Below are 13,671 nucleotides of genomic sequence, written 5' to 3'. Positions count from 1 at the left end.
TAAAGCTAATTCGTTATTTTTCGATCAGATTTTTTTTTAGAAAGATAAGCATTATATTGTTTTGATTATAGGAGTATCTCTGGTAGGCCTAAAACAATGGTTTACCTCACCTGTCAGAGTCAGTTGGAGTGATGATGCGCATTGCCTTCATTTCATAGGCCTGCAATATGATAGGCTAATAGCCACCCCACGAAACAAAGTTTCAAAATGTTATTAGGGTAATATCAAAAGTAAGTCAAGTCATTGTTTATAGGGAAAAATAAGAGCAGGATATTATAGCGTGGCAAACACAACAGTTGTAAGTTCATTTGGCCCCCAAAAATTATTCAACAGAATGAAACGACACACTTGCAAACTGGTTTAAACCTTCACAAAAAATGACAGCAATAGGCTAATAATATTTATTGTATGAAAGTCCTTCTTATGACGCATCTTAAAACTAAATACGGAGCACACAATTAAAAAGACAGATCGAACTTAATTAGCCTTTCCCGATTACGGGATCATTTCCCTAAACAACCGCTGAATTGCAGGGCGCTGTAACGGCTTTCTTCCTGGGATGAAGGAGAGGACCAAAATGCAGCGCAGTTAGTGTTCAACATGTTTAATAAAGAATGACAATAACGTGAACACTATACAAACTACAAAATAACAAACGTGAAAGCCGAGACAGTCCTATCTGGTGCAGAACACAAACACAGAGACAGGAAACAACCACCCACAATCCCCAACACAAAACAAGCCACCTATATATGATTCTCAATCAGGGACAACGATTCACAGCTGTCTCTGATTGAGAACCATATTAGGCTGGACACAGAAACAGACGAACTAGACACACAACATAGAATTCCCACCCAGCTCACGCCCTGACCAACACTAAACAAGCAAAACACATAAGAACTCTGGTCAGGACGTTACAGGCGCCAAATTCAAAAATATTACAAAAAATATTTATAATCATGCAATCACAAGTGAAATATACCAAAACACAGCTTAGCTTGTTGTTAATCCACCTATCCTGTCAGATTTAGAAAATATGCTTTACAGAGAAAGAAATCCAAGCTATTGTGAGTGTATCAATCAATGCTACAACAGCTAGCCCCAAATTAGCATGGTCACGAAAGTCAGAAAAGCAATAAAATGAATCGCTTACCTTGAAAGGCAGAAGGTTGAAAGGCAGAAGAGAATTCCCAAACGTATCAGATACAAAAATATTACAAAAAATATTTATAATCATGCAATCACAAGTGAAATATACCAAATATATATGTTAATCTACCTATCGTGTCAGATTTTGTAAATATGCTTTGCAACGAAAGCAATCTAAGCTTTTGTGAGTGTATCAATCAATGCTAGAACAGTTAGCCTTATATTAGCTTGGTTAGCTTGGTCACGAAAGTCAGAAAAGCAATAAAATTAATCGCTTACCTTTGATAATCTTCGGATGTTTGCATTCACGAGACTCCGTTACACAACAAATTTTCTTTTTGTTCGATAAATATTACTTTTATAACAAAAGAACGCCATTTGGGTTGCGCGTTATGTTGAGAAAACTACAGCCTCGTTCCGTTCGACGAAAATTCCAAAAAGTATCCGTAATGGTCGTAGAAACATGTCAAATATGTTTTATAATCAATCCTCAGGTTGTTTTTAACAAACATAATCAATAATATTTCAACCGGACCGTAACCTATTCAATAAGAGAGAAAAGGAAAATGGAGAGCTCCCCTCTGGTGCGCAGGCACTATTCAGAGGACACCTGACTACTTTTGAAAAATCTCGTTCATTATTCAAAATAAAAGCCTGAAACTATGTCTAAAGCCTGGTCACAGCCTGAGGAAGCCATTGGAAAAGGAATCTGGTTGATACCCCTTTAAATGGAAGAAAGACTGGCCAGGAAACACAGATGAAAAAATATATATATATCACTTCCGGGTTATATTTTCTCAGGTTTGCGCCTGCAGAATCAGTTTTGTTATACTCACAGACAATATTTTGACCGTTTTGGAAACTTTGGAGTGTTCTGTAAATTATATGCATATTCTACGATCTGCACCTGAGAAATAGTCCATTTACCTTGGGAACGTTATTTAAAAAAAATAATAATAATCTGACCCCTAGCGTCAAGAAGTTAAGCCAACGAAAATGTCTCAACAGAATGAAACAAAACACATTTTGCGTATTTAAAGAACTGGTTTGGATTAATAAATAGGCCTACAATAATAACAATGATATACAATAATTATATTTATAAAACAAATTATAAAAAATTCAAAAATGACTTCCTACCTGAATAGCGAGTTTCACAGTAGCCTGCATTTGGCCGTTTGTGTGGTATTAAAAAATATTATGTAAATGAAGTAGAATTGCATGAAATGCATTTATAAAAGGCAAAAAATATCCCCTTGTGTGGAAATCCTAAAATCGGGTCAGCTCAACTGTATGCCACTACGCTAATGTGATTATACTTAGATGCATGCAACGCCTTATTATAAATGGTATTTTTTTCTAACGCCCCGCAGCACCCCAAACTCAAAACATCTTCCCATGGCTATGCATGCTAGCTTACACTGTGCTACTGATTAAACACGTCCATGGTGGTCTGGTGGTGGTCTCTATTGTGTTATATCTAAAAGTGACCCCTGATATGCAGCACACTACGCAGTCTGTTTTTGGTCTGAGGAGTATAGCGATGGGGTAGCTAGCTAGATGGATGTGGTACTGAGCTGTTCAGACCGTCAGGGACAGAAGCATACAAATCATGTCCTGCTGTGGCTGGCCAGTCTGTCTGTCTGAACTCCAACCCGGGGCTGTGAGAACCAGAACATGAAAGGTGATGCCTTTTGGAAATGGCTGTGTTAAAATTAAAGACTGGGAGGTTTTTAAATCAATCCCTCTGCCCTCTCATTCCTGTGATGATGTATGGCTTGGGGAGAAATGATGTACTCTCGAGCAACTTCCTCGCAATTACAGGGCGCAACCTCTAACCAGCCAGCTGAACTTAGAGTAGAGCAGATGCTGAGACTTGGTTTGCTGTTAGCTAACCATTCTCCCTCCTCAACAACATGAAGCCTCACTAAACGTTGTTAAGCAACAACGTGTGTGTGTGTGTGTGTGTGTGTGTGTGTGTGTGTGTGTGTGTGTGTGTGTGTGTGTGTGTGTGTGTGTGTGTGTGTGTGTGTGTGTGTGTGTGTGTGTGTGTGTGTGTGTGTGTGTGCGTGCGTGCGTGCGTGCGTGCGTGCGTGCGTGCGTGCGTGCGTGCGTGCGTGCGTGCGTGCGAAAATGTCTAATTTGAAACAAATGCTAGCAACAGCTGGGCAAGTTTCTCTCACAAGGCCTTCAAATGTCTCACTGCATTCCCAATTGAGGACACATTTTGACAATCTGTCGAGGAAACTGTGGTTCAGAGCCCAAAAGGGTTATGCCAGCTTTACCGAGGTCTTTTCACCTCAGCGTTTTCCAAAGCTGTATTTGTGCATCCCTGAGACGTGCTAATTACAATCAATGGGGCCCCAGATGCTTCAGAGCATATACAGCACACTCACACTCACTCACACACACCTCTCTCACACACACAGACACACACTCACACACACACACACTTTTCAAGCTAAACAAAACGGTTGTAAACATGAAGCGCCAGAGGGGAGTGGAATGCCTTAAAGGCTTACAGGGGCTTTGGTCCTATCTGACAGCCCCTTGTGTTTGACAGGTCTTACTACCTAGCAGCACCGTGGTGGTCCTCACCTATCCCATACAACCATACTGTCGTTTTTTTAATGATTTTTTGAAAAACATCCAAAATGACCAGGGGTGCCCCTCATTGGCTGGGCCAGGGTGGGGGGTTCTCTCTACCCGGCCATGGACCTCCAACACCCCTCTGAAGGCATTAAGAGCCATCCCGAATTTGCCTCTGGTAACCCGTTCTATCACCAGGTGCATGGTTGAACATAGTGCAATGAGAAGGAGGCTGGAGGGGGGTTACACTTTTTAGGTCTTGGCTGACAATCCTCATTCTGGGGGGGGGGGGGGCATGCTGAGACCATGGTGAGAGACACTCAGTAAGCTGAGTTTAGGTAAGGTTAGTGTCAGTAAGCCACCACCATGCTCTGCCTGGCTCTCTGGTGTTGTGTTATATTAGGAGGATTCTTCATTGGTTCAATCAACTCTATTGGGAGGGCTTCAGATGTTTCTCATACCATTTCCTATGATGTTTTACATTTCCTGAGCGAGCGGAGATCTTTGCTGTTCAGTCTTTTCTCAACCCAAAGAAAGGCCTGCCTCGCCTTAGTACTGTGTGGAACCCATTTCTGCGTCTACTCATGTGTGTGAGTGGATCGTTTTAGCACATTCCACTTTGTGTCTTTAGAACAAATCTAATATAGCTGTGGAATTCAATTGGCTAATGTCATTACAAAATGGGCCAGCATGTGGAATGTTGAGGGTGAGCTGAGGAGTGGGGGGATAAGAAAGGCCAGATCATTACTCAAAACTTGTCTGAATTATGGAAATGTTTGTGGTTTTGTTTAGTTCATCCCCGCGGGCTGTTTAACACCTGCCTGTCATTATGTATATCCCTTATACTCCATCATTGCTCTTTAGAGTGTATTACACCATAGCCCTCGTCGGAGTGGCCGTGCCAGATTCGGGATGTGTGTGTGTCTGCGGTATGGAAGGGAGATCCACAGGTGTTCACCCCAGGTCATGGCACAGCTTAGAGCACATTCATTCTCAGGCATACACAGGGACACCTCAACCTCACTGTTCCCCTGACGAGGACCCCTTGTGATTGACATTCTCTCTGACTTAATAGAGTCATTATGAACATCTATGACAGGGTCTCATACTGTCAAACAACATCTGTTCCATAGGGGAGCGGGTGAGCAGTTTGAACAATAAGTCAAATGTAATTTGCTCAGTAGTAAAAGTATACAGTTGAGGCAAATTGGAGATTTAGCCGTAGGAGCTTTCCCTCCTGGCCTTCTGCACGACAAATGAACATGCAGATGGGACTGTATCTATACATGTTACATACCATAGAAGACAGTTTGTGTACATTCAAAGCAGCACAGCAGCCTCCTTGGTGAGTGTGCCCAATGGGCTGTGGTCTGGTCACATGGTTTCTGTCTGAATGGGGAGAAAGGCAAACCGCTCCTGATGTCAAGCCAGTAATGAGCTCTGTTACCCTGTTATCACAACTCTAGAGTTTCTCTTATCGCCACCACGCCACCACTCCCCATGTCTGTGCCCAGACAACGGGCTGCCTGCCTTCCTGCCTGCCGCAGTGCACCCAGACAGACGCCGTCTTGTCCCGCATTCTTTCTCTGAAAAGGACCCTCCTGCTATCTTCTCTACGGAGAGAGAGATTTGGTTACACATACAGAACTAAGTAGGCTTCCATGTTTGGTTTATGAAAGCACTGTTAGGTCTACCTCTTCTTGGCAGGGGTTGGTCGGTAGGTTTCCCGATACCCAGCATAAATGCAGGATTTCGTCAGTTCATACCACACTATCTTCATGCACAGTGTGCTTATGTAATAAATAAAAAAAAGGTTATGAATCAATGTGAATGGGTAGTATATGTATGGCCATACTGTGATAAATCTGTTGACTGTTTCTTCCTCTCCTATGTTTTTTATTAAACAGTCCTTCCTCACTCCATATGTCCATACTCTTACGGAAAAACCACATGATTTCACATGTGAAATTTCGACATTTTGCTTGACGTGAAAATTGGAACCATGTGTTTTTGAAACACTTCACGTGTTGGTTGTGTTGGTTAAAAATACAAAAGGAATATATTGATCATAGTGATTCAGGTGTAACATGGAAACTGAGTAATATGCCCCGCCAACATTAGACAGCTATACAGAAAGCCCTCAAATTGGCTAAATAAGTTCATTAAATGAATGATGAGAGAAGATTAGATTAACTGATAACTAAATTAGCAGTTCAGTTGGCACTCTTGCTCCATGTGTTACAGACTTTGTGGTGCAGCAGAAAGATCAGCATACCCCAAATCAAGAAGCTGTGAGTTTAAATCCCAGGTGGGATCATATTGACAAGTCAGTACTGTGATCATGCCAAATGTAAGCATATTATCATTGGCTAAAGATGTTTACACTATTTTAGCTGAACAGTGTACCACTTACTTTCAAACCCCCATACCATTTCATTCCCTTACAAAAAACACATGTGAAATTGCATTGTCACATGTGAAATAGCTGTTTTCACCTGTTGAGCCGAAATGTCCACATGTTAAAACAAAAGAGACACATATGAGGTCAGTTGTTCACATGTGAAACAATATGTTCACAATATGAAACATATGAAATATGAAGCAATATGTTCACAATATGAAACATATGAAATATGAAACAATATGTTCACAATATGAAACATATGAAGCAATATGTTCACAATATGAAACATATGAAATATGAAACAATATGTTCACAATATGAAACATATGAAATATGAAACAATATGTTCACACTATGAAACATATGAAATATGAAACAATATGTTCACAATATGAAATATGAAACAATATGTTCACATGTATTAAGTTTAGAGTTCACATGTTAACACCATCTTCTCACACGAGGAGAATAACGTTTTCACCTCACGTGAATTGCAGGTTCACATTCAATTTCACATGTGAAAAACGTTCACATGTAAAAATCGAATTTGCACTTTCACATGTGAAAATCTAACTCTCACGTGGAATTGCATTTTCAAATGTGGAAAACGTCATGTGAAAATCGAGTTAGCACTTGAGATCATGTTTTTACGTGTAGTTTCATGGTATCACGTTGCTTTTACATATTGTCACATGTTATCACATCAACTTGACATAAGATCACATGTAAAATGAATGTGGTTTTTCTGTAAGGGTAGGGTGACTTTCAATTTCCATCACTGCTGATGAAATCCTTCAAATCAAATCAAGTTTATTTTATATAGCCCTTCGTACATCAGCTAATATCTCGAAGTGCTGTACAGAAACCCAGCCTAAAACCCCAAACAGCAAGCAATGCAGGTGTAGAAGCACGGTGGCTAGGAAAAACTCCCTAGAAAGGCCAAAACCTAGGAAGAAACCTAAAGAGGAACCAGGCTATGAGGGGTGGCCAGTCCTCTTCTGGCTGTGCCGGGTGGAGATTATAACAGAACATGGCCAAGATGTTCAAAATGTTCATAAGTGACGAGCATGGTCAAATAATAATCAGGAATAAATGTCAGTTGGCTTTTCATAGCCGATCATTAAGAGTTGAAAACAGCAGGTCTGGGACAGGTAGGGGTTCCATAACCGCAGGCAGAACAGTTGAAACTGGAATAGCAGCAAGGCCAGGTGGACTGGGGACAGCAAGGAGTCATCATGCCCGGTAGTCCTGATGTATGTAATGGCAGGCTCGTGTTGCGTCCCAAATGGCACCCTATTCCCTACATAGCGCACTACTTTGACCAGATAACTATGGAACTATTTAGGGAACAGGGTGCCATTTGGGATGCCCCCTTACATAGTTTGGAGGAATAGCTGGCTGTCCACACGAGAGGGGGGCATGTGACACCAGCAGAGAAGGAATTCAACAGGAGAGGACCTGGCTTAGCTCATTGAGAAGAAACAGCCAAACGCATTTGAAGATTTTATTGGCTGCCCCCTCGGTCAATCCATGATGTAATAAAGGCTGACAACATGGAAGTGTTGCGGTGTGCAGCTCTGCAGAGTGCTGTTGGCTCTGGTTCCACTCACTGGCACTGCCCTCATCCCCTCCTCTCCCCTCATCCCTCCCCACACAGCAGGCTAGGCGCTGAACCGGAGCCGACAGGCCCTATCCCCACAGCTGCATGGGGAACTTGGAAACATTCCTCTTGGGTAAATGATAGTAGGATTAGCATCCCCCTCAGTTTCTTTTAGGGTATAGTTTTACATCTAAACAGGGGATTAAGGAAGGGAAGGAGGGACAACACTCTCAGCTGTGATCGCTGCCTGCGCTAAATGTGGTTCTGCACCAACCAGAGCTGAATTGACATTCTTGCACTGTGGTGTGTTGTTTGGGATTTGGATGAGTGATGATGTCACACTCTCTAAGATGATCCCCCTGTGTGTGATTGTGGTCTCAAGTTTCAAATTCAAGCTTCAAGTTTATTTTTCCAAATGTCCATCACGAATACATTGGAATACATTGGAAATCTTACCTACCACTTATACACTACATGACAAAAAGTATGTGCACACCTGTTCGTCGAACATTTAATTCAAAAATCATGGGCATTAATATGGAGTTGGTCCCTCCTTTGCTGCTATAACAGCCTCCACTCTTCTGGGAAGGCTTTCCACTAGATGTTGGAACATTGCTGCGGGGACTTGCTTCCATTCAGCCACGAGCATTAATGAGGTCGGACACTGATGTTGGGCGGTTAGGTCTGGCTTGCAGTCGGCGTTCCAATTAATCCCAAAGGTGTTCTTTTGGGTTGAGGTCAGGGCTCTGTGCAGGCCAGTCAGGTTCTTCCCTACCACTCTCGACAAACCATTTATGTATGGACCTCGCTTTATGCATGGGGGCATTGTCATGCTGAAACAGGAAAGCGCCTTCCCCAAACTGTTGCCACAAAGTTGGAAGCAAAGAATCGTCTAGAATGTCATTGTATGCTGTAGCGTGAAGATTTCCCTTCACTGGAACTAAGGGGTCTATCACGAACCAAGAAAAACAGCCCCAGACCATTATTCCTCCTCCATTATTCCTCCTCCTGGCGCTATGGATTGGGGCAGTTAGCGTTCTGCTGGCATCCACCAAACCCAGATTCGTCCGTCGGCCAGCCAGATGGTGAAGCGTGATTCATCACTCCAGAGAACGCTTTTCCACTGCTCCAGAGTAAAATGGCGGTGAGCTTTACACCTCTCCAGCCGACGCTTGGAATTGCGCATGGTGATCTTAGGCTTGTGTGCAGCTGCTCGGCCATGGAAACAAATTTCAGCACTCAGTGGTCTTGTTCTGTGAGCTTGTGTGGCCTACCACTTTGCGGCTGAGCCGTTGTTGCTCCTAGACGTTTCCACTTCACAATAACAGTACTTACAGTTGACCGGGGCAGCTCTAGAAGGGCAGTGACGATTTCATACACCTGTCTGCAAAGGGTGGGGCTGAAATAGCCAAATCCACTCATTTGAAGAGGTGTCCACATACTTTTATGTATATAGTGTACTCTTTCTCTGTGCAGCACTGCAGACATGGGAAGTGTGTGAACAAGGAGCTGGACCTGCGGCCGGTCCATGGGGAGTGGGGCCCCTGGGGACCCTACAGTGTCTGCTCGAGGACCTGTGGAGGAGGCACCAGGAGCACCTCCAGAGACTGCAACAACCCTGAGTAAGACTCTTATTCCTACTAGTGCAAAATGCCAGGAGACTGCAACAACCCGGAGTTAGGGCCTTAGGAGTCTTAGAGTTACCAGTCCAAACACAACAGGATACTCCTTCAAGCCTGAGTAAGACTGAGTCTTAGTCTAACTAAGCCAAACTAAGTCAAAACACACCAGGAGTAGCCAGTCAAAGCAATAATAACACACCTTGAGTAAGGGCTCTGATTCGTCAAAACAATACTACACCTGAGTAAAAGCCACAAAAAAAGCCTGAGTTGCGTACTTGGCAAAACACATGTCAATCAAAGAGTCAAACCCTCTGTGAATGTCAGTCATGTTTTAATCAAGTTCTTTTGCCGTAATGTTTCTTCAGGCCCAGGAACAGAGGAAAGTTCTGTGTGGGTCGAAGGATGAAGTTCCGGTCGTGCAACACTGAGCCGTGTCCCAGAGGACAAAGAGACTTCCGCGAGGAGCAGTGCTCTCAGTTTGACGGCAAGCACTTCAACATCAACGGTCTACCTCCCACCGTCCGCTGGATGCCCAAGTACAGCGGTAGTGAGTACCCTTTATTTTAAAGCGTCTTTGGGTCCTTGAAAATCACTACTGTATATAAAACTCCATGTATTATTCGTGCTAGTGCACACTGCATAAGCAGTTCAACCATGAGAACACCAGGCATCTGTTATAGTTTGTAATGGAGGCACTACATGATAACATTATGTGTACCATTATACTATACGACCCCTATAGACACTTCTTGATGACCCCTCACAGATCTCAAAGAACCAGACTTTACCGGATTTAAGTCAACTGTCAGAAAGTCCACCATGCCTAATTGAGGGCTAAATGGGATTATTAGTAAATATTTTTCAGGATGATATAAATAAAAACATGTCTCTGGTGCTTCTGTCTTCATACCCTCAATCCCCATCTTGTCCTGGTAAATAGACTAACTCTACTGTTTGCTTTTGACTCCGTAGAGGCAGATTCTGTCAGTGTGTTCTTCCCTCAACGCTTAGCCTAGTCTGGATAGGAACAGACGGATGAATGTAATCAACACTATAGAAACATTCAGTACTACCATATGATGCTCCTGGATAGCTTCCCTCTTCTATACCTCATGCGTTGTTGTTATAATTATTGTGATGGCTTGCTCTGCTGGACAAGATGCCGTTTGGCAAAGGAGACAGGGCTTTGGCGCAGTGTTGATGATTTCGAAGAAGTAACCTCAAGCTGTCACAATACAATGTTAAACAAGCAAACTGACCAAGCACAGAGGCCAAAATGATGTCAAGCAGAGTGGAATATTTCCAAATAACTGGTACAAATGTTGGTATTTCAGCAAAGCTAACTGCTGACCCTAGCAAAAATGTAAATAGCGGTGCTATTGTGGATAATAACATTTTTTTTGTTAACTTGCCAACAGTAGGCTTCTACTGTAAAATACTGTTGTTTTTATGTGTTTCACTATAATATGTCACATAGAAGAAAAAACGAACTATGGAGTATTCTTTCTATCTTTCCTTCCTCTGTAGTTCTAATGAAGGATCGGTGCAAGCTCTTCTGTCGGGTTACCGGGACAATGGCCTACTATCAGCTGAAGGACCGCGTCATCGACGGCACACCATGTGGCCCAGACACCTACGACATCTGCGTTCAAGGCCTCTGTCGGGTAGCTGTACTCCCTTACATCAACACTGTGTATCAAACACAGCTACACACTTATATGTTCTCTCAGATGTGTCTGTCTATATCAGCATATCGCTTACAATGTTGTGAAATGTTGCTGATGCTGACCTTCTGTATCAGAGTGCGCACACACACACACACGTTTTCACAATTTTTGCCTCCTCAAAGAGAAAGCTGCAGTTTTGTGGATGTTGGGTTGAGGATAACAACATCTATTTTTAGTGCAGGTTTGTGACCACTGATGACAGAGATAGCCCTTGGTGTGACCCCATGTCTGATTGGTGTGTGTCTGTGTGACCCTCTGTCTGATTGGTGTGTCTCTGTGTGACCGCCTGTCTGATTGGTTTGTCTCTGTGGCATTTCCACAGCAAGCAGGCTGTGACCATGTGTTGAACTCCAAGGCGAAGAACGACAAGTGTGGAGTGTGTGGAGGGGACAACTCCTCCTGCAAAACCCTCGCTGGGACCTTCAATGATGCCGAGTATGGTAAGCCTGGCTGCCTTTCTTCTGTTTCCCTGTATTCCAAAATACTTAAGAAGGTATTGCACACTGTTCACAATAACAATTGTCGATGAACAGGTGAAATACAATACGCTTGCCATAAACTATTTGACACTTGAATACTGCACAAATGACCACAGAATTATGACATAACTTTTGGATGCTAGTAAAGGCAATTATTATTTTCCTTTTGCTTTGGGACATTGCTTTGCATGTGGAAGCCCAGGTAAACACTGGAAGTTCTCAAACTGACCCCCTCAAACTCATGATTAGTATGATATCTCATCCCAGGCCAATCGCTAATTACATCCAATCACCTTCAAGTCTGAGCTGCAAAAGAACAAAATAGAAATTACCATAGGTGTGGCTCCGGTCAAGTTTACTCAATATTAGTTTTGCTATTCGCTTCTCTTTCTCTGTATGTCCATTCCTCTGCTTGTGTCTGTACCGAGGAGTCCTGGGCCACGCATGTGTAACCAGACCCTCTCTCTCCCTCCTCCCTCTCTCAGCTATCCCAGGGTGCACAGGGGTGTCTTTCCTTTAGGACTGTGTTTACATTCTGCGGTCGCCCTGCGGTTGCATTCGATTGTATGTGTGGTCAATGGTTGTTTCGGGGGCTTCGAGGGCCTGTGGAGGCGCTGTGGCTTTCTCTAAGGGGGACCTGGTCTGCGGTTTACTCAGTTCACCTACTCCTTGTACCTATGTGCTTAAGCTGTCTTCACCAGTTAGAGCGGGAATTTAACATGCTACTTAAATCCTAACAGCACAGAAGAGACATTTATGCTGCTGTTTGTTTTTAGCACTGAAGTGAATGGGTTTGAATTGACTTGTCACGAACCTTCTTCAGCAATTGCTGTTTACCAACTCCTTTATGTCGTTTATTTTTGTTTTGGTTGATGCTGTAAGACTTTTTTCTTGTGGTACCAGAGTTACTGTAGCATATAAGGGTTAAGGGGCTATTACTTTGACTACATAGACAATGCACTTCAATCAACAATAGTAACCACCGAATGTAGCCTATGTGTAATGTTGCCATGGGGATCGTTTGACCGCGGATCTTGGACTGGGGTGTAATGATTGATTATTCCAATGCTCCTAGATTGAAGGATAAACTGTGTGTTGGGAGTGTGTGGTTGGCCAGTCGGCTGGTCGGTGTGACGAGAGATAACCTTTAGTAGTGCTAGCCCTGAGTGGCCCATGCCGTTCTCTCTTCTCTATTTCTCCCCCTCTCTCACCTCTCTTTAATCCAGTTCTCTCTTCCAACCCCTTTCCTCTCTGACTGCTCTCCTCTCCCCTCACTCCAATATGTCTTCAAACTCCATCCTCCTTGTTCTCTCCCCTCTTTCCACCTCCTGTTCTTTTTCTACTCTCTTCCTCCCTCTTCCCGTTCACCTCTTCCCATGTCGGCCTGTCATGGAACACAGAACCAGGGAAATTACAGGGCAATCGCCGGACCGGGCCGGGGAGTAATTACATATTATTTCACGGGTGGGCCTCTGTGAGTGAAATGAACCTTCTACAGGTTATTTTAGAGCTCCTCTTATTTTTCCAAGTGTGACATTTTAATCCCAGAGGTAAGAGCTCGCCTTCCCTTCCCATGGAAGATCACAGATCCTGAATCCTACCGCATAGTGAAGCCATTAAATAAAGGTGTGACTGTTCTGTTCAGTACTGGGAGTACTGGGACTGTTGTGGTTGCCCTTAGCTTTCTCACCGTAAACTACATCGCTCTCTGTCTTTCTCTCTCTCTTTTCATTCTCTCTCTTTCTCTTTCGTTCTCTCTCTCTGTCTCTCTCTCTCCATCCAGGTTACAACACAGTAGTTCGGATCCCTGCAGGAGCCACCAACATTGATATCAAACAGGTCAGCTACTCTGGGAAGCCGGAGGATGACAACTACCTCGGTGAGCGTGTGTGTGTGTGGGTGTGTGTGTGTGTGTGTGTGTGTGTGTGTGTGTGTGTGTGTGTGTGTGTGTGTGTGTGTGTGTGTGTGTGTGTGTGTGTGTGTGTGTGTGTGTGTGTGTGTGTGTGTGTGTGTGTGTGTGTGTGTGTGTGTGTGTGTGTGTGTGTGTGTGAGATCACTGTTCTGGATGTCACCTCAGTCCCCTGTGCTTATGTGTGAT

The 13,671-nt window shown here is 43.5% G+C and overlaps 1 protein-coding gene across 1 annotated transcript in view; it reads left to right on the top strand.

Annotated features, from left to right (window-relative positions):
• The window catches only part of LOC139530149 (A disintegrin and metalloproteinase with thrombospondin motifs 20-like), a 135,114-nt gene that overhangs the window by 56,725 nt on the left and 64,718 nt on the right, over positions 1 to 13,671 (top strand). The window contains exons 12-16 of the mRNA XM_071326289.1: positions 9,222 to 9,367; positions 9,733 to 9,914; positions 10,895 to 11,031; positions 11,417 to 11,534; positions 13,357 to 13,452. Of these exons, the coding sequence (XP_071182390.1) occupies positions 9,222 to 9,367; positions 9,733 to 9,914; positions 10,895 to 11,031; positions 11,417 to 11,534; positions 13,357 to 13,452 (679 nt within the window). The remainder of the gene's footprint in view (positions 1 to 9,221; positions 9,368 to 9,732; positions 9,915 to 10,894; positions 11,032 to 11,416; positions 11,535 to 13,356; positions 13,453 to 13,671) is intronic.

The sequence above is a fragment of the Salvelinus alpinus genome, chromosome 9, assembly GCF_045679555.1.
Source record: "Salvelinus alpinus chromosome 9, SLU_Salpinus.1, whole genome shotgun sequence".
Classification (NCBI taxonomy): Eukaryota; Metazoa; Chordata; class Actinopteri; order Salmoniformes; family Salmonidae; genus Salvelinus; species Salvelinus alpinus.
The sequence above is the reverse complement of the archived record's forward strand: the minus strand, read 5'-3'. Positions and strand labels throughout refer to the sequence as shown.